This window comes from Drosophila pseudoobscura, chromosome 4 (genome assembly GCF_009870125.1).
Source record: "Drosophila pseudoobscura strain MV-25-SWS-2005 chromosome 4, UCI_Dpse_MV25, whole genome shotgun sequence".
NCBI lineage: Eukaryota > Metazoa > Arthropoda > Insecta > Diptera > Drosophilidae > Drosophila > Drosophila pseudoobscura.
In genome coordinates, this window is record NC_046681.1 from 27,238,429 (window position 1) to 27,255,844 (window position 17,416).

Consider the following 17,416-nt stretch of genomic DNA (forward strand, 5'->3'; position numbering starts at 1 on the left):
TTTAGGTGGCGTGGGTGCTGGTGTCCCCATGGGCTATAGCTATCTCCTGGAGCCACCGCGACGCTTCTCCTACTCGGCCATGTCCGCCGGCGGCGGTCCGCCCGGTCCCATAGGACGTCGCAAGAGCGGCTCGGAATCCTCGCGCATCTTCAGCAACTATCCCATGGGCGGCAGTTTTGGCACCGACGACTACTTTGTCGAGACCGAGGACGAGCTGGAGCACGAGGAGTACATGCAGAGGGATGCTCGCGACGAGCCGGAACACCTACATCATCAGCGCACAGATTCCACGCGCAGCAAGCAGGGTTTTCTGTCCGTACCCATGGCGGTGAGTAAACAACACATTGAAATACAATGCCTCCAACCAATATCCTTCTCTTGTTCTCATCCTTAGGGTCACGACTCACGTCGCAGCAGTGCCATGACCTGCTGCAGCACGGACAGCTCTTACCTAGAGCGTCGCACCTCCGCCTATACGCTGGGCATGAGCAATCTGCCGCCGACGCTGCAGAGGAAGCTATCGACGGCATCGCGCACATCAAGTATCGAGAACTGGGACTATTACTACCCGGACATCCAGGTGATACAGCCCACGCCGAAGGCTTCGCCGTGTCCGTCGGAGCGCAGCATTCACGATCCCTCGAACATGGCTATATCGACATCGACGCCGCCGCGGAGCTCGTGCCTGAGTGCGCCCAGCGTTAAGCGAAAGCACAGCATTGTCTCCTACGATCCGGACAGTGCCCAGGCGGGACGTAAGCAGCAGATTCATTCGATAAGTGCGGATACCGTGGACGTGTATCCCTACAACCAGACCGCGCTGGCGGACACTGTGGAACTGGGGCTGCCGCTGCCCAAGCCCATTCAATCGGCCCCGCCTACCAGCGCACATCAGGCCTTCCACTTCTGTGACTCGCCCTCGGAGGAGCTCCGTTTGGGAGTGAGGCGAAAGTTGACTCTCGTGGAGCTTCAGCGGAACGAGAGCAACAACAACAGTTTCCCGTATACGGCCAATGCAGCGGCACCTGCGAGCACGGGTGGGGATGGGGGTACGGGTACGGGTACGGTGGCCACCTCCAGCAGCATCAGCGTGGACAGTACTCCCGTGAGCTTGGACCGCCTGAATGGTAGTCTCAGCCTTGGGACCATTTCAGTCTCGGCCAAGGTGCCGCTGAATGTCAATGGAAATCCCGAAAAAAGAGCGCCACTCGCCTCACTAAGTTCCTTTAAGATTTCCTCGCTGGAGTGCCCCGACTCCGAGCTGCGCTCCCTCGAGGAGGACTCTGTGTTCGGGCTGGAAAGTCCCGCAGACACCGACGACGATATGCAGCAGTTGAGCAGCGACAGCGAGGAGCAGGCCGTGGCCATGGCGGTCATCGAAGCAGCTGCCGCAGCGGCAGCAAAATCAGCAGCGGCACAGGGCCAGGGCACATCGGTGCAGGCCAGTGGCGACCTTAAGCCCAATCCCTTGCCCCAGGTCATTGCTTTGAAGCGGATGAGCCTGAGTGGCGTGGCTACGGCGGGTGGGGGAGGAACGGGCGCCCGGCCACGTCGACCGCTGCTCCAACGGCATCGCACCATCAGTACCGCTTCCAGCGATCGTGTGTCTCTCATTGGGCCACACAGTGGGCAGTCTTTGCCGCTGCAACAGTTCCAGGGCCATGTTCTGCCAGTGACTGCCGAGGCGGTGCCTCTCGAGACACACTTTGGCGCCATTGTAAGCCACAGTCCACCGCGCCGGGGCCCGCTGCTGCAGCAGTACAGCGATCCGCAGAGCTTGCCCACGACGACGACAACCACAACGACCACCACCACGGAGGATGACACTTGTTCCACACTCAACACGGAACTGGGACTCCTGGACGCAGTGGCCGGAGGTGGAGGAACCGGTGGCGGAGAGTCCAATACCCACACACAGTACAGCAGTATGAACACGGTGATCAGCGTGGGTCGCTCCACTCCCAGTCCCGGCCATAGTCCCAGTGCCAGCGCCAGCGCCACCACAAGTCCCCGGATGGACAATAACTATGCGTGTTCCCAGGCCCGCGAGGCTCCGGCACTGCAACCAGCTCAACTGCCACTCAACTCTAGACTGGTGCACGATCACGATCCCTGCCCCTCCTCCAAGTCCGACTCGGTGATAGCTACACGCCCACAGAGCATTTGTGTGCCCTCCTCCCTCAAGGACCTGATACTGCGAAAGGGCACTGCTACCGCAGGCATCAGCAAAAGCGCCACGAACCTAAGCCTGCCCAGCAATGAGGTGGGAGCCAGAGCCACCACCACTTCAACAACGACTGCGACGCCCGCCGTCATGCTAGAGCTTCCCCTGATCAGGCTGCCAAACGACGACGAGAACGAAAACGAGAACGACAACGAGGATGTAGACGATGATAATGTGGAGGCTGGCGAAGACAAACGCGATCCCAGCCTGCCCGGCACTTCCAGAAAATGGTCCAAGGAGACACTCTTCTAGCCCAGTTTGTTGCCGCTGCTAGTACGCATGCAGTTCCGTGGGCCGGGCCAGTATTTAAGAGCTTAGCAACCGACTTTTGTATGCATGGTGATGGGCTGATGGGCTACAGTGAAAACCGCCAAGTCAAGATTGATTCTACTGATACATTTTGTATGTGATAATATCGAGAATCGGACTCTAAGATTATCAAGATTGGGATCCCTAACTAACGACTTTTTCCTTTAAATAGTTTCCTCAGTATTCTCAAAGTTACTACTACTCAATATCTTTTATTCTGTAAATATATCCATCCGTTAGCACAAGTTGATCATTAGCTGATGATATTTTCTTCCGAATAATTTATAAGAATCCTTTTTATAATTCCTAAGTGCAATCTTTTGTCCCTGAAGTAATCATGTCTTTGATGATGGAGAGGTTTTCACTGTCGCACTGGTAAGCGCATGGTCTGGCAGCCAATTTCCTGGGTTGCTCAAGACCAGCCATCATGAAACGAGTATTTAGGCATATTAATATTGGGAGGATTAGATTAAGCGCATTTAGTCACAGTATAAGTTAGTTTGGGTTACTCCGAGTCGGCACAGACTGACGGATGAGTGTGTATGCAGATACCAGTAGCTATAGTACACGCCTACTATACCTATATGTATAGCTATATCTTGAGGTTAGGAAGAAGGTTAAGAGCAGCAACAATGTATTCGTACTTAGAGACTGTTGTCTATTATTGTTAATAGGATTCTGTAAGTTAAGTAGTGATACTCGGATTTATTTTCACACTATCTATATCTACAGAAAGAGATGAGATGTGTACGAATATATATATTTGTATGCAGACAAAAGGAGTGGAGGTTAAAGTTTATATATATTTCTATAGATATATCGATCGCCAGCAGCTAGAATATATCACTCTCTCTATCTCTATCTATTTCTATCCCTGAAATGGAATGAAAACTGTTCTAGTGTCTTAAACAGCAGCCAAATACTTAAAGTATTGTAAATTAGAATATAGATTGCACGACAAGGACAACTTTTCAACGATCAATATCAATCTATCCTTGCAACTGAAGTACTCTGACCGAAACAAGCCTAAGGACCTCGAAGGGTTTACTTAAAAATGCCTAAATGTCTCTTATGTGCAGAATTTGTAGGAACATCTCCACATCTCCTTCGTCCTGCCTATTCGAACACAAATTGTTGGTATTATAATAGAGTTGTTGTCAGAAAATAGTGTTACGAAAACGAATATAAATTTAAAAATGATTACAAAAGAATATAAAGAAAATACATATATAAACAACTTCCTAACTCATCCCACCTACGCATCTCTATTTTTCTATGAAACTGCATTTGCTCCGAAAGTGAGGAAAGCTAAAGCAGATTAATGTGAAGTGGAATACAAATCAAATAACTGGTATTATTCAAATCAAAATACACAGTTTGTTGTTGAATACAACCATTTATTGTATAATAGAACTGAATTTCGTCAAAACCCAAGCAACCGCTAGAAACGAAACTCTAGAGACTTTCTCTCACATGCCTGAGCCTCAGCCTGAGCCTAATTTGTACCTTTCCTATGCATAAGTACGAGTATACATATGTATATGCATGTATATTTATATACAACTAATACTATGTATAGATCGAGCCCTATTTGAATATTTTTAAAAACTAGTGAGTATTTTGTACGATGAGATCCGTCTCAAATGGCGCCTAGGAAATGGTATTAGAAATTGGGAATTAAAACGGTACGAGTATATCAAAAAAATATATAGAAGAAAAAAAAATCATCTAATTGTTGGTTATACATATGCTGAAGATTGAAGCTGGTAGGTAAGAGTAAGAGGAAATGATGGTTCGCAAATATTGTAATTGTAGCGTTGATTTGTTTCAAATGAGCAAATATACATATAAACTAATAATGTAGCTAATTATACATAAACATACATATATAATACATTTAATGAAAACAATGAGCAAACCTAACTTGTATAAGATAATGAGTAGCGGAACCAATTGTTAATTCTAAGCATAACGAATATGTATTTAAAAACTGAGCTGTTGTATTACATGAACAATAAAAAAGAAATGAAATGCAGACGCGCATAATGAAGACAAAATGTTGGATGTCGTTTCCAAACATTCAGTTAGCGAATTTCGAATATATATACACAGATTTACTAATCTAGATATCTTTGATTCATTTTCGTTGCGACGTTTTCTTTTATACTTTTGTACTAACACCAACATTTCCGACTTTAGCCACAGCCCGGCCTGATTTCCATATCCATATTACATGCATATATAATTTCCATATTTATACGAGTACATACGAGTGTATGTACATATGTACGTAGCTCTGTAAACTTGAAGAATAATTGATCAAATTGGTAAATGAAAGCAATTGAAAATCGATACAAAACAAATATAAGTACTATTACAAAACAGAATCATTAATGCAAAAGATTACTTTAACGAAAGAATTAAAATTTTTAAAAAGTACGAGCTATTTAAAAACCAAAACTTAGTTAAATGTTATATATACCTATACATATATAAAAGAAGAAAATTGATGTAAATGTTAGCGATATCAATGAGAATTGTGACAAGTGTAAAATAAACCAGAAGAAAATGCATATACACAAAAGTCTTTGTTTCGTGCCACAGTCGTTTGTATTTGGGATCAATTTGTTAGACCTAAAGATGGTACTCGAACACTAATCTCAGCTCCTACTGCCGCCATCCACCTTAGTATCTGTACTTGGTGGAGTAGTCCTTTGGCGATACGACCAGACCACGACCCTTTCGCGCACCTCGATACACGGTCTCCACAATGTCAATCATCTCCTGCTTGTCCTCCAGCGGCCAGTTGATTTTGTTGTTGTTGCCGGTGCCCAAATCAATCATGATGTGCTTGTTCCGGAAGAAGAACATCACCGTGCACGGATCGTATAATTCGTACATTTTGTTGAAGTCCGGCACCTCGGTTATGTCCACCAGATAGATGACCGCAAAGTTCTTCACCTTCTCCGCAATGCTGTACATGACTTCATCCATTTTCATACAGGCCGGGTCCCAATCGTGGCCGAAGCGTATAACCTGCGGAGAGCACAGTGTGGATGACATCGGAGGAGGCACAGTTGCCTGGGAATCTCTTACCACAACACGATCTTCTTCGGAGAGTATGGCCTGGTCCACTTGCCAGCCATTGTGTAAATGTGGGAGCATGTACGACATCTTGGAGAGTTTGTTAATTCAAATTACAGCGAAAAAGGTAAAACATAAACAAAGTGTATAGAGATGGGACTTAATATATTGATAGTATTATGTCGATATGATATAATATATCGATATAAATTTTCAATCAGGGTGACTGCCTACGGTATTTTAATCTTTTCGGTATTTTTTAGGTCAAAATTAAATCGATATGAATTGTGCTGTCGCGACTTATCGAAACACTGCCATTTGAATTGCGGAAAAAAATCAAAGTAATCTTTTTATTCGATTTTCCCGTGGACGGCCGTTTTAAAGCTGTGGCCCACTACTCTGCCCTCCCTCAGCCCCCAGACCACCCCGGATGTGCTCTACGCGGAGTGTTCATCAACAAGTAAGTGGCACAAGAGCAAATCGGGCAAAACATTTCAAACCATTAATCCGACCACAGAGCAGACCATCGCTGAAACTGGCCTGGAAACTGGGACACACACTGGCTACCGGCAATACCATCGTCCTAAAGTCAGTCAATGTGGTGCCTGGTTTCGGTAGAGCCGGCGCTGCCCTGCCCAATCACCCAGATTGCCTCTTTTTGCTTCCTGGGCGAGCTCGCAGAAGCCTCGCAACATTGCCGTGCATGCCATGAAGGCGAGGCGTCTGCTCTTCTCGACAGATGTCGGGAGCCATCAGGTCATCATTCGGGCCAGACTGGGGGGATAGTCTGGACACTTCCTTGCCGCCTAGGGGATTTGTGTACTGGCTGGACGGAGACTGTCAACGGAGAGCGTCGTTCCGCGGACCTGCATCGTCTGTCGCAGATCACCGACATCCGGGCCGTGTGGACACCGGATGCGAAAGTGCTGCGCAATCACACGTATCTTCACGGCTCACAAATTGTTTCCTCAACTGCATAGCCAGTGGGGTGTGACACGCAGTACTCACGACGTCTGGTCTGCTCGTGTCCCAAACATCTGATGCTATCCGGGAGTAGTGACATGAACAAGGACTGTATATCCGTCTTCTGGCGCTGCGATGGTACCACCTGTGACAACTGTGACAATGTCCACGATGCCGACTGCTGCAAGCGGCCAAGAGACTTTCAGTGTCCCATCAACAAAGTGAGTGGAAAGACACGATAACTGCACAAACCATATCGTGGTATGTATAAATATCCAATATTCAGAAAATTTCTAGACTATTTTTCCAGCTGCATGAATCCCTGCAAAAAAAAAATACCACCCAAGTAGCAGAGGAACTATATGATAATTCGAAACGACGGTGTCCTTTTAGTTATGGGAACATTTTTTGGAATGCATAAGCATCTTTTAATGAAACAAAACGGAATGAAATGCCAATGTGTCCTTTCACATATGGGAATTTATAAGAGTTTCGAAGTACAAGTGCAGAAGATTCCAAATCTTTGCCACGATTCGACAGATCCGCCTCCCCTCGGCCAGTACCGAATAGGGTCCATATATCCTTCGCTGGTAAAATAAAAATCAAATACGACGAAGAATATTTAAAATTTCTTTTTAAATTAAATTATGTTTTATTAGCCGAAAAATAATTCGTAGAGTCCCTTATCAGTTCAAGTATTTCTGCTTAAAGCTATCTATGTGTTCGAGCACCTTAACCGTCATGTTATTGATGTATTCATCTCGGCCCTGTTCGGTGAAGTAGTCCGGCGCACTGCGCCGCGAAACGTAGTGGTTTGGCAGGTTGACCTTGTGCCGTCCAATGGACTTGATGATCAGCCACAGAATGTAGAAGCTGAACCACACCGTAAAGTACAGAGGGATGTACCAGAGCTTGCGGCCAATGTAGAAGTAACTGTACTTCTTGACACGTGGCTCTGGCGGCGGTGGTGGTGGTGGGGGCTCAGTTGGAGGAGGTGGTGGTGGTGGTGGTGGAGGAGGAGGAGGTGGCGGTGGGTGGTGAACGTGATGGTGATGGTGCGGGTGATCATCGTAGAGAACTTCGGGATAGGTGTCGTCTGGATAGGAGGCGAGTGGATAATCAAAGTGTCCCGGGTAATGACCGTGGTGGTGATCGTGTATGGAATCATGGTCTGGAATGTGGTCATGATCGTGACCGTGATCTTCCGGCTTGGGAGCCGCCGATTCAGGGTGAGATTCAAGCCATCCAGGTGGGGGAGTAGCGTACTCCATGCTGGGATCGTACTTGTGATCATCGTTTCCATGCGATCCGTCATTATGGAGGGCAGGAAGAGGTGAGTTATCACCGTTATCTCCCCCATCATCTCCAGTGTTAGGCATACCCATATCGCCTCCACTGTTAGCGTCCCCTCCATCGGCATCCCCAGCATCCTTTCCATCCTGATCCTTTGTTGGCAGATTATCCATGGCACTGGCGGGCAATACGCCAATCACATCATCACTTCCTTGATCATCATCTGCTACCGGAGCCGCGCTGGGAGAACTGGCGGCTGCATCCTTATCCCCATTACCTCCGACCAGAGGCCCAGGGTACTTGTAGCCAGTGGAAGCCGGCATTGGAGGTCCCGGATAGACATAACCAGCGTTGCTCAGGCCACCCGATGCGGGAGGTAAGTAGCTTGTTACGGTATCCGATGGCAAGGCCGCCTTTGGGTCCTGGGAGGGCGACGGATACTTTGTGTTCAGGGGCGGAAAGGAGTAAGCATCTCCTGGCGGGACATATGAAGGCACCGAATTGGAACCAGAGGCAACCTTGCCATCCTGGCCATGGGAATGATTGTGTTTGTGCTGCCCCTTGAAAAGACCAGCGGCAGTGCTCTCACCGGGAGTGAAGCGGTCGCTGATTCCTGTAAAGTTCAAAGTTGTTTAACAAAATTTAAAGTTATCCGTCGACTGAATTCAAAGGAGACTCTCCCCACATACCTTTCTTGTAATAGGGCTTCGCAGCCGGATAGCGACTCGGGTTCCGTGATGAGGAAGACGAGTACCGGGAGGGACTTTCCTGTGGATAGATGCGAGTCTGTGCAGGTCGGGAGCTGTATTGCTGGGCCTTTAGCAAGGGGGTTATTAGCTGACCAAAGGGATAGGCTGTCCGATAATCGACGGCCCGTCCTGTGGAGGCACCTTCGATACTCGGCTCGGAATGGAGCTCCTCATTAGCAGCATTTGATTCCTTCTCTTCGGTCGCTCCCAAGGGAGTGACAAAAACGGGTGAACTGGTTGTCTCCGCGACCGACTCCGGTTGATGGTTGTAGGGAATAGGCGGAATCGTTGTTGTGGAGGAGGAAGTCGCCACTGGCGCCTCAGTGGTGGAGAAGACATTCTCACTGGAGTTGAAGCTGTGTGCGGACGGGATGGGAGTCAGTCAGAGTCTCTTTCGGCCATCCTTTTGTCCAGGATTTACTTACGTTTTGGGGAATATCAGATCCGTATTTAAGGCCTTGAATATCCGTGGTCCCTGATCGCCAGTGATCAACACTTGAGAGTATGCCCGAACCTGTTCACAGCCAAAGAAAAGGACAACACACGCCAGCAGCACCCACCTAGCGCGTTCGACTCTCATGATATGGTATGGTATCTGTGTCTGTATCTGTATTTCTTTGCACACTTCAGGACACTATCATACGAGTAAATGATTAATTTCAACACTTAGCCTCTAATGAAAAGTAGTTATTAGGGCTATACACTCGTCATATCCACTGGTAGGAGCTCCGAAATGGCACCTTATCGCGTCGCGCGAAGTTCTCGAATACCACGAAGTACTACAGTTGGAATGGTTTTATTCGACTCCCTGGAGCCCGAGTTCGTGATTTCGTTTTTTCATGACCCAGATTCCCGGGCAAAAGGTGCTACTAGAAGTGATCTATATACTGCTGATCTATCCGTCCACAACAGCAGAGGCAGCAACAGCAGCAGCACTTTCATTTCGTCGACGTCGTAGGTGCTAATGAATTGTTACTCCACATTTCTGATCACATCTTCCGTTATACATAAGTTCCTCAGCACGGTTCTGCCACCAAACGAATCTCTTCTCCATGTGCTTATGAGATATGTAACTGCCATGTCCATCCATATTGTTTTTGTCAGTAGACTGGCTAGCTGGCCGGGGCGTGTGCCAGCAAATCTTGCACCTAATTAGTAACATTTTTCATCTCCATGAGTTGTTGCTTTACGAGTATGCGGCCCGCTGCAGAAAAGAATGTCGTATGATAATGAAAATTTAATATTAATACATCCTCCTAAATATCGGTACACCAACTATGGTTAATTATACCAATTCAATTACGGTTACTAGTCCGTCTAACTGAAGACGTGAGTAACCCAAATTAAAAGATTTCTAGTCTGAAATAAATACAAAAATATTTGTCAACTCCCTTGGCATGGGGATGTCTGATCCGTTGGATGTGGGTCAGAAACCCCGGCAATTGCTAGTGCAACGTGTCTCTCCCGATTAGCACCTGGTCGGGCGTGCTATATACTGTTGTCTCCGCTCGTTCACATCTCAATTTAATGCTATCCGAAGAGAACCAGTTCTCGGTATAACGCAGAATGCTTGCCACTTTCCCGACAGACGTTTCAAATTCTCATTACTTTTACTTGTTTAAAGATTGGGTTTTCATTTTTTAAGAGATATACATACATATACATATATATTTCATACAGTAATTGCAAGTCTTTTTAAATGTTAGTACAGAGAGGAACACGAAACAAACCGTTTTAGAAACAAGAACATAAAATGCGTTTCGATGGGGGGTGTCACAGAACTAAAATAAACACAATCGTGTGGAAGGCTATTCGGTAAAAATGGGTAAAAGTACGAGGCCGCAGCTAAAAACGAATCAAACAAATGCTGCTTCTGCACAACAGACACGAAATGAAGTATCCTAAAGGTTAGTTTGTAGCATTAAGTAATCAAGAAAAGCGTGTCCAACGTGGTGGTTATGTATATACAGCCTTGGCCCTAGGTACATACGTAACGCCGGCGCCACTGCCTAGAAGGGCGAATTCATACCCAATTTTGTGCCGAAATCGAGTCGCGCACGGCGCTGATAGCGCGCATTGACCCTGGAAATTGGAGAATAAATATTTTTATTAAATATCAATTAAATCAATTATTTGTTGTACCCACTTGTTCTCCTGGAACTTGGCCAGCTCGCTGACAATCCAGCTGAGCAGGCTACTCCCATAAAGTATCAGAATGGTCATCCAGAGGTTTGGCAGTTGTTTCTGTAGGAAGTCATCTAGTGCCAGTTGTATAGCTAGGATGCCAAAATGGAACATGACCAGCCCCAGACAGGTGATGGCCCAAATGCGATTGGTAAACGGATTTCGCTGCCAGATCGCATGATCCCGATGCACAAATGTAATGGATATGCAGGCTGAAAGTTGATTAGAAAGCCTTAAGCAAACAGTTAACAGAGTCAAAAATAATTGGGTTACCAAAGTGTAGGAGTATGGCCAGCAAGGCACAGCTGCGCGCCAAGTGGAGAAATTGATAGAAATTCTCATCATCGAACTCGCTCCCAACCTGAATCTGCTCTTCTGCACTGAATAGGGGACTGACGCTAGACTGTGATATGCACATCCAGTAGGTAACGAGCTGTACGAAGAGAAACAAATTCACTATCCCGAGAAAATCAATTTAAAAACAACTCCACTTACCAGAGATATAATGGGAACGAGGAATTTGCAGCCATAGCACCACATTACAAATGCAAAAGCACGAGAATCATAGTCGGTCTGCTTCTTGCTGGTCGCCCGATTCATAATCTTGGGATCCACATCGATATGGGCCAGCGAGATGGCAATCAACGGCACGGGCACAGACATTAGATAGATGGCCAGCAGGGGCGTGAGAATCGGCGGCAGCGAGAGGCACGCGCACAGCACATTCATAATGGATATGGTGCCCGCACAGCAGGCCCAGTACTGTATGCAGTTCCACAGGCCCAGTGAGAAGCGGCGTGATAGCTCAATTATGGCCACCAACGAAAGTGGGTCGTCGCGACAAATGGCTATGGAGCAGGGAAGGGAGTTGAGCAGTCGGCTTAGATACAGAGGGGAGACGGTGTGAGCCGGTGACTGCATGGCACGTGCCCCGGCGCCGTGAAGACCGCACTCCAGCAGCTGCTCATCGTCGGACGCCGACGCCTTGCCCTTGTCTGCCTGGCGCTGCCAGAGCCACTTGTTGTGCTGGATATTAGCCTCCGTGTAGGCGTCGACGTCTTGACAGACCTGCGGATATAGAGGCTCCACAGCAATGCTGCAGTCCGCTTGCAGGAAGATATCGGCATTTGCGTTACTAGCCGAGCTGCCCAAGCAGACCACAATTTCGCCGTAGGACTGCATGATGTCGAGCATTTGGCGCGTCGCCTCCGCAGAGCAGTCCGTAAAGAGCGACACCTGCAGCGGCACATTGTCCACCTGCTCCAGATGGGGCCGGATGTTCTCAATGCCGCGCGGCAGCTTGGCTCGATTCGACATGTCAAAGTTGATGGGTGCGCTCTGATCGGTACTCTCGGTGAGGGTGCTCAAGGAGCGGCAGTTCTCGTCCATGGCAGAGTCCAGCGAGTGTCGCTGCTTGAGCCTATTGGGATCTGTCTCCGTCTCCAGCTCCCCGTCGCCTGCCGGCTCCATGTGCTGCAAGCTCTCCGAGTTCTCCCCACTTCCGGCATCAACTCCATCCCCTCCATTAGCGTCTTCAGACCTCAGAGCCGCATTCAATGGGTGGCACTCATCCGGATTGGAAATGGCCCCGGGTGCTGAGGAGCTGAGCGTTTTCGAGGACTCCAAGTTGTTGGGCGGCCCGAGCAGATAGCTGATATCCGGACCAGCAGCGGCATCCACATGGTCACCTACAATATCAGTGGGTTTAGCAATGGACGAGGCTATTGCCTCAACTGCGGGTGCGGATTCGGATGCAGGTGTGGGAGCAGGTGCGGGTGCGGGTGCGGGAGGCGATATGTACATGACTTTGGCACTTTGAGGATGAGTGTTATGGGCATGGGCATCGCCCACGCAATCAGCTGTGGTATCAGTGGTGGCAGGTTCTGAGGTGGCTTGATTTTTACCAGCGTTTTTGGGCGAAATGCCTCGGGAGGTGACTGCTGCAGTAGCAGTAGTCTTCTCTTTCTCACTCTCCGGCTCCGGTTCGCTGAGCAGCGAAATATGGCAATTCCAGCCGGATTCGAGGCCCATCTTTTCGGAGAAGACGCGAGAGCGGAGCTCGTTCTCCTTGCTGAAGTGGACGAAGCGGATGCATGCCCGCTCCAGGCGCTCTACCAGCCGCACTATGTCGTTCTGGGCCTGGTACTGCATGGTCACCATGCCGATGAACACCTGGTGGCACTGCATTTCGAAGCAGCCCTCCACATCGTTGCAATCCTCGTCTTTGTTCTCCGAGAACAGCAGCGAGTCCGTGCTGATGCTGTGGCTTAGCTTCACATGATGCCCGCCCTGGAAGTCGCAGTGCAACTTGTCTACGTGTTGCATGCGCAATTTTGACTCCGGTGGCAGCTCAAGGTACAAACACTGGCCGCCGCTTTGCTGCGGGCCGCTCAAGGCTCCGTGGATTCCATGCCGTAACGGTCGATAGGCGAAGGCTGTGCAGTAGGAGGTCAGCGCGCTGCGCTGGTAAAAGTCCAGGGCTCGCTTGCGATCTTGCGGCGACAACGGGTGCAAGTCTTGGCCATCCCAGAAATCGTCACAACAGTCCAGAATAATATCCGCCGTGCCCTGCGTAAAGAGGGACAGATAGCCCCCCGGATTCTCACGCATCACCACGGACAGGGAATGCGGAAATGGAACTTTCACCTTGGACGAAAGCTGCAGCTGTCGCGCAAAGCGTATATCCCGACGCACCACATCTGGTTGCTGTGGAACATGAGAAATTCCTTTAGTTGATAGTCGTAATTGGGTTGCTTTTGAATTCGGCTGCTTACCAAATGCCGATAGCTGGCCAGCTGTCCCTCCAGTGCAAAGCGATCGGTGGCATGATCGGTGAAACCAATCTGCTTGGCCAGCTCGCACAGGCAGCGTCTGACAACGAATGGGAAGAGAACCGATTAGAACTGGTACAAGATGCAAGGTCGCCGCGTGAGCATGCAAGCAAGCGTATCGGAAAGGCATGGATGGGTAGGTAGACGGGCGACTATATTTAAGCGTTCTCGACAATAATAGAATGTTTGTTACTTAAAATAGCATGCCAAATGGGAAGGGGGCTAAGGAGAGATGGGGCGTGGACGGGCTCGATTTACAAGTACAAATAAATGAAAATGAAAATAGAATCAGAATCAGTTCAAGGTTCGATGTATTATTATTTCAAGGTGCAAGGTTCGAGTGCGCAATGCGGGTAAATGATAATCGGCTAATATTTTAGTAAGCATCTGCTGGAGTTACTGAAAATCAAAAATACGAGTAATTTTTTAAAACTTTACCAATCGCTTGTATCTTGTACTGTATTTTGGAGGGAAATACGTCCAATTGGAGTCAAAAATCAAAAAACGAAGAACCCAAAACATAGACTAATTTTTGGGCTAATCGGGCTGGCGTTTGTGGTATGTGGCATACCGTTTTGGAGAAAATCATTAGACTATAGACGATTATATGGTAAAATAATCGATTGTATTTTGTGACTTGTTTGATTAGGCAAAAACTAGCGATGAGTATGGCAAGGAACTACGTACCCATGCAAAAAGCTTTTACTGGATTCAATGAGTGCATACGCATACCGGTTTGTCACGGGCACCAAATCTTTGTCGAGCATCGCCACAGCGGTGACATGTCCGCAGAACTGGGCATAGTGCTCATGGGTCAGCGGCGAGCAGGTGTTTAGCAGTATGGCCAGACCTGCAATCAGTATTCATTGTCAAAATGGGGAATATATTGGAGAGTTCCTCCAAGGACTGACTCACCCAACGGTTTCAGGGATTTGATGTGCGCCTTCCACTCATGATCGTCGAACTCCAGTCGAAAGGGACAGTGCTGGTCATGCGTGAGGTCCAACACCTCGGCCACAATGCCCCGCTCCTTGTGATCCTCATCTACAATGGGTATGTCATCGCTTTCGCTTTGAGTGGAAGCCTGGCTGCGCGCCCCGTCATCTTTGGTGTCTTCGTCGGTATTGTGCAGGAAGAAGACCTTCTCGGCAGTGGGATTGGGCCACGATAGTATACCCTTTTTGTCCACACAGCAGAGGGCCGAAATGGATCCCAGTACTTGTACCAAATTAGCCGAACGGGGCAGCAGCTCGCTGTCCCCTTTCCACAGTTGCATCCAGATGCGGAGCACATTTGAGCGCAGCATCGATATGTTTTCATAGTCATAGGAGGGAGTGTCAAGGTCCTCTTCAAACGACTTTGTTGGACTCTTTTCAATGGCAGCTTGCGGGGTCTTTAGGAAACACTGTAGCCGGGCAATGCCCCAAAGATTCATCGATATCCACATTAGCGGGAAGATTAGAGGCAGCAGGGGAATTATGGCAGCAGCAGGCGACTCGACGAGCACAAAGCGCCAATTGTGCTTCTCGTCGGTGGGCAGCCCATAGCCATGCAGGCGCAGCAAGCCCGATATGAGAGTGATGATCAGGGCACTGATGAAGCCCCACTGTTGAATGTACTTGGTCACCAGCTAAAATCACAAATATTCACATTTTTAGGGACACAGCATTTTAAACGTATTTTGTTGAGCTTTTCATACCAGATAGCGCTGCTGATTGTAGATTGTTGGCGGTCGCTTTAGGGAGGTCTTTAGGCAAATGCTTAAATTTTCCAGGTACGGAGTTCTCTCTAAGCAGCAAACGAGATTGGGCAAGGGGGGACGCGCCATTGGCTTAACAGGAGGATCTCCCATGGGCGCCGCACCGTAGATTTCATTGGCATCAAAGAACTTGTTTGTTTCTAGCACATGACAAGGGCCGGGTGATATGTGCCCAGGTCGCAACACAATGCAGTCACCGCGCACCAATAGAGCCCAAGGGAGGTTGACAAGTATGCCATCACGATAGGTCCATTGCAAGGATACGCAGGGCGACATGGGATTACTCAGGTGAGGATAGTTGGTTGGCTGCCAGTCGTCGCTGAAATGCTGTTCCGCCAATTGCAGCTCCGCCAGAGCGTAGCGCGTCTTTCGGAATATCTCCGTGCGCCGCAAATTATTCTCTCTGATGACCACGAAGAAGTCCAGCGATAAGATAGCCAGCAAACAGATCGCGGGCCACAACATACCAGTGATAAGCAGCGCTCCGCTTGTCAGCAAACTGGTCCCAATCGACAGCCAGCCCAGAGGACTGTCATAACGCTTCACGAATGCAGCACGCAACTTCCGATAGGAGCTGTAGAATAATAGGAGTTATCTTACTGGGTGTCATTTGCAGGCTTAATAACTGCCTCACCTTTCCGCGCCGTATTGCTGCTCATGCTCTAATAGCACCTTTTCAATCTCCTCGTACAGTCGCCGAAGCGCTATCTTTGTGCTGAGACCATGGTGCGGGTGCGGGTGTTCCGCCGACTCGAAGGCGGTGCTGCATGCCGGGTCGATCGGCTGCTTCCGTTGCATTTTTTCCGTAACCTACTGCTAGTGTTTTTTCGCATTCGGATGCACTTTAAGTAATCGCTGCCGCCTATACCATCGTTTTTACAGTTTTTCCATTTGTTTCCGATTTGGAGTTTTTGTTTTTTGCCGATCAGCTGTTCGCCACAGTGTGACCTAGCCGAGCTCGGAAAATATTCCCAAAACAGTGCTGCCATATCTCTCGAAAACAAAAAATTCCCCGCATTAAGGAAATTAGCGACAAAATACAATTTAAAAAGCAAACTTTAGTTTATACATTTATTATGCGTTTACATGCACAATATTTAATGTTCTATGTACATTTCGATATATTATAGCGAATGGTAACGATCACATATATAGCGTAGATCACCAGTATGGGCCGACCTTCTACAAGTTGGACATTCTCCCGCACGGCTTAAGCAGATCTTGATGCAGTCGTCGCCAAAAAGATGTCCACAGGCCAAAGAAGCCAATCGGTGTTCGCCAAACGTGTCCCAGGGGCTGAGACAAATGGAGCAAGTATACTCCAGTATTGTTTGGTTTAGCTTATCCATTTCCAGAGAGTGGTTTTTTTCCTGCTCCTTTAGAGCACTGAGAGCTTCTGCGCGCAGCTTTTTACGTTCAGAAACTTCGCGCAGAAACTCGTTTTTTATCTCCTCCATTGTTTTGTTTTGCTCATCCAGTTTTCGTAGAACACTTGCATACTTGTCCATCTCGTGCTCCAGTTGTAATAGCAGACCATCGCGTTCAGTAGCAAGTTGATCCTTCTGCAGCTGAACAAACTGAACCTTGTATGTCTGCTTCTCGAAATCTTCACGAAGATTTTCCGGGATTTTGTTCCTCAAGTCATTATTTACTCTAGCCATTCTAGTCACTTTTTTCTTTAAGATACCGCACTCCTTCTTCACAGCTTTTAAGTGCATCAAAACATTCGAGTGCTTCCCGTCGCATTTATTTTCATCACCGTTGTACTTTTCAGGGTTCGCCAGGAACGAATCTTCCAATTGATCATGCATTGGCATAATAATCTCTTCAGCCATTTCTCTGAACTAGTTGTTTGCACTGCCTTGAAAACTAAAGATGTATGTAGCTCCTGTTCGTGGTAGTCCCCTGAATGCTTTTTGCGAAAAGTCTAGCCGCACTGCCCAAAAGTACATTATAAAAATGGTGGGGTGACACTGTTTCTGGATTTTACTTTTGCTTTGGATAAATTCGGTATACTCCT

The 17,416-nt window shown here is 48.0% G+C and overlaps 5 protein-coding genes and 1 long non-coding RNA gene across 13 annotated transcripts in view; 2 read left to right on the top strand and 4 right to left on the bottom strand.

Moving 5' to 3' along the window:
• LOC4817579 (uncharacterized) overlaps positions 1 to 3,791 on the top strand; it is a 50,738-nt gene extending 46,947 nt beyond the window's left edge. For all 3 annotated transcript variants that reach the window (XM_033380376.1, XM_015180865.2, XM_015180864.2), the window contains exons 4-5: positions 6 to 328; positions 395 to 3,791. In XM_033380376.1, coding sequence (XP_033236267.1) covers positions 6 to 328; positions 395 to 2,476 — 2,405 coding nt within the window. In that variant the 3' untranslated portion in view covers positions 2,477 to 3,791. The remainder of the gene's footprint in view (positions 1 to 5; positions 329 to 394) is intronic.
• Positions 3,792 to 5,102: 1,311 nt separating this feature from the next.
• On the bottom strand, positions 5,103 to 5,798 carry Dim1 (thioredoxin-like protein Dim1). Its single transcript, XM_001356948.3, has 2 exons — positions 5,630 to 5,798; positions 5,103 to 5,569 (listed from the first exon to the last, which is right to left on the bottom strand). The coding sequence occupies exons 1-2, from the start codon at positions 5,705 to 5,707 to the stop codon at positions 5,219 to 5,221; spliced, it is 429 nt and encodes a 142-aa protein (XP_001356984.1). The 5' UTR covers positions 5,708 to 5,798; the 3' UTR covers positions 5,103 to 5,218.
• A 45-nt stretch (positions 5,799 to 5,843) lies between these two features.
• Positions 5,844 to 7,201, top strand: LOC26534319 (uncharacterized). 4 transcript variants are annotated; one of them, XR_001451256.2, is made up of 3 exons: positions 5,844 to 6,077; positions 6,135 to 6,841; positions 6,891 to 7,199. It is a non-coding gene; the product is annotated as an uncharacterized lncRNA (long non-coding RNA). The 4 variants fall into 4 exon arrangements; XR_001451257.2 differs by having other exon boundaries at positions 5,845 to 6,077; positions 6,135 to 6,801; positions 6,867 to 7,201; XR_001451258.2 differs by having other exon boundaries at positions 5,847 to 6,077; positions 6,135 to 6,801; positions 6,878 to 7,199.
• LOC4817581 (histone-lysine N-methyltransferase SETD1A) lies at positions 6,974 to 10,135 on the bottom strand. The gene is made up of 3 exons (XM_001356949.4): positions 9,048 to 10,135; positions 8,563 to 8,978; positions 6,974 to 8,486 (listed from the first exon to the last, which is right to left on the bottom strand). Exons 1-3 carry the CDS (start codon positions 9,200 to 9,202, stop codon positions 7,267 to 7,269), a joined length of 1,791 nt encoding a protein of 596 aa, XP_001356985.3. The 5' UTR covers positions 9,203 to 10,135; the 3' UTR covers positions 6,974 to 7,266.
• A 124-nt stretch (positions 10,136 to 10,259) lies between these two features.
• Positions 10,260 to 16,367, bottom strand: l(2)k05819 (transmembrane protein 94-like protein l(2)k05819). 3 transcript variants are annotated; one of them, XM_015180870.2, is made up of 10 exons: positions 16,031 to 16,367; positions 15,337 to 15,970; positions 14,553 to 15,267; positions 14,325 to 14,487; positions 13,581 to 13,677; positions 12,711 to 13,512; positions 11,302 to 12,494; positions 11,080 to 11,239; positions 10,769 to 11,018; positions 10,260 to 10,704 (listed from the first exon to the last, which is right to left on the bottom strand). In XM_015180870.2, exons 1-10 carry the CDS (start codon positions 16,192 to 16,194, stop codon positions 10,632 to 10,634), a joined length of 4,251 nt encoding a protein of 1,416 aa, XP_015036356.1. In that variant the 5' UTR covers positions 16,195 to 16,367; the 3' UTR covers positions 10,260 to 10,631. The 3 variants fall into 3 exon arrangements, with proteins under 3 accessions (XP_015036356.1, XP_015036357.2, XP_001356986.3); XM_015180871.2 differs by having other exon boundaries at positions 11,302 to 13,512; positions 14,370 to 14,487; XM_001356950.4 differs by having other exon boundaries at positions 11,302 to 13,512.
• A 153-nt stretch (positions 16,368 to 16,520) lies between these two features.
• On the bottom strand, positions 16,521 to 17,231 carry LOC6903166 (E3 ubiquitin-protein ligase rnf8-B-like). The gene has a single exon (XM_002132830.2). It carries the CDS (start codon positions 17,229 to 17,231, stop codon positions 16,521 to 16,523), a length of 711 nt encoding a protein of 236 aa, XP_002132866.2.
• Positions 17,232 to 17,416: the final 185 nt, after the last annotated feature.

What these genes read in the sequence shown, in the direction of transcription:
- Dim1 (XM_001356948.3), bottom strand. Translation starts at nt 5,707, where the DNA reads ATGTCGTACATGCTCCCACATTTACACAATGGCTGGCAAGTGGACCAG. An exon ending in CCGAAGAAGATCGTGTTGTG is followed by an intron (nt 5,570 to 5,629) that starts GTAAGAGATTCC and finishes TGCTCTCCGCAG; the next exon opens with GTTATACGCTTCGGCCACGA.
- LOC4817581 (XM_001356949.4), bottom strand. Translation starts at nt 9,202, where the DNA reads ATGAGAGTCGAACGCGCTAGGTGGGTGCTGCTGGCGTGTGTTGTCCTT. An exon ending in GATCTGATATTCCCCAAAAC is followed by an intron (nt 8,979 to 9,047) that starts GTAAGTAAATCC and finishes GTCCGCACACAG; the next exon opens with CTTCAACTCCAGTGAGAATG. An exon ending in GAAGCCCTATTACAAGAAAG is followed by an intron (nt 8,487 to 8,562) that starts GTATGTGGGGAG and finishes TGAACTTTACAG; the next exon opens with GAATCAGCGACCGCTTCACT.
- LOC6903166 (XM_002132830.2), bottom strand. Translation starts at nt 17,231, where the DNA reads ATGGCTGAAGAGATTATTATGCCAATGCATGATCAATTGGAAGATTCG.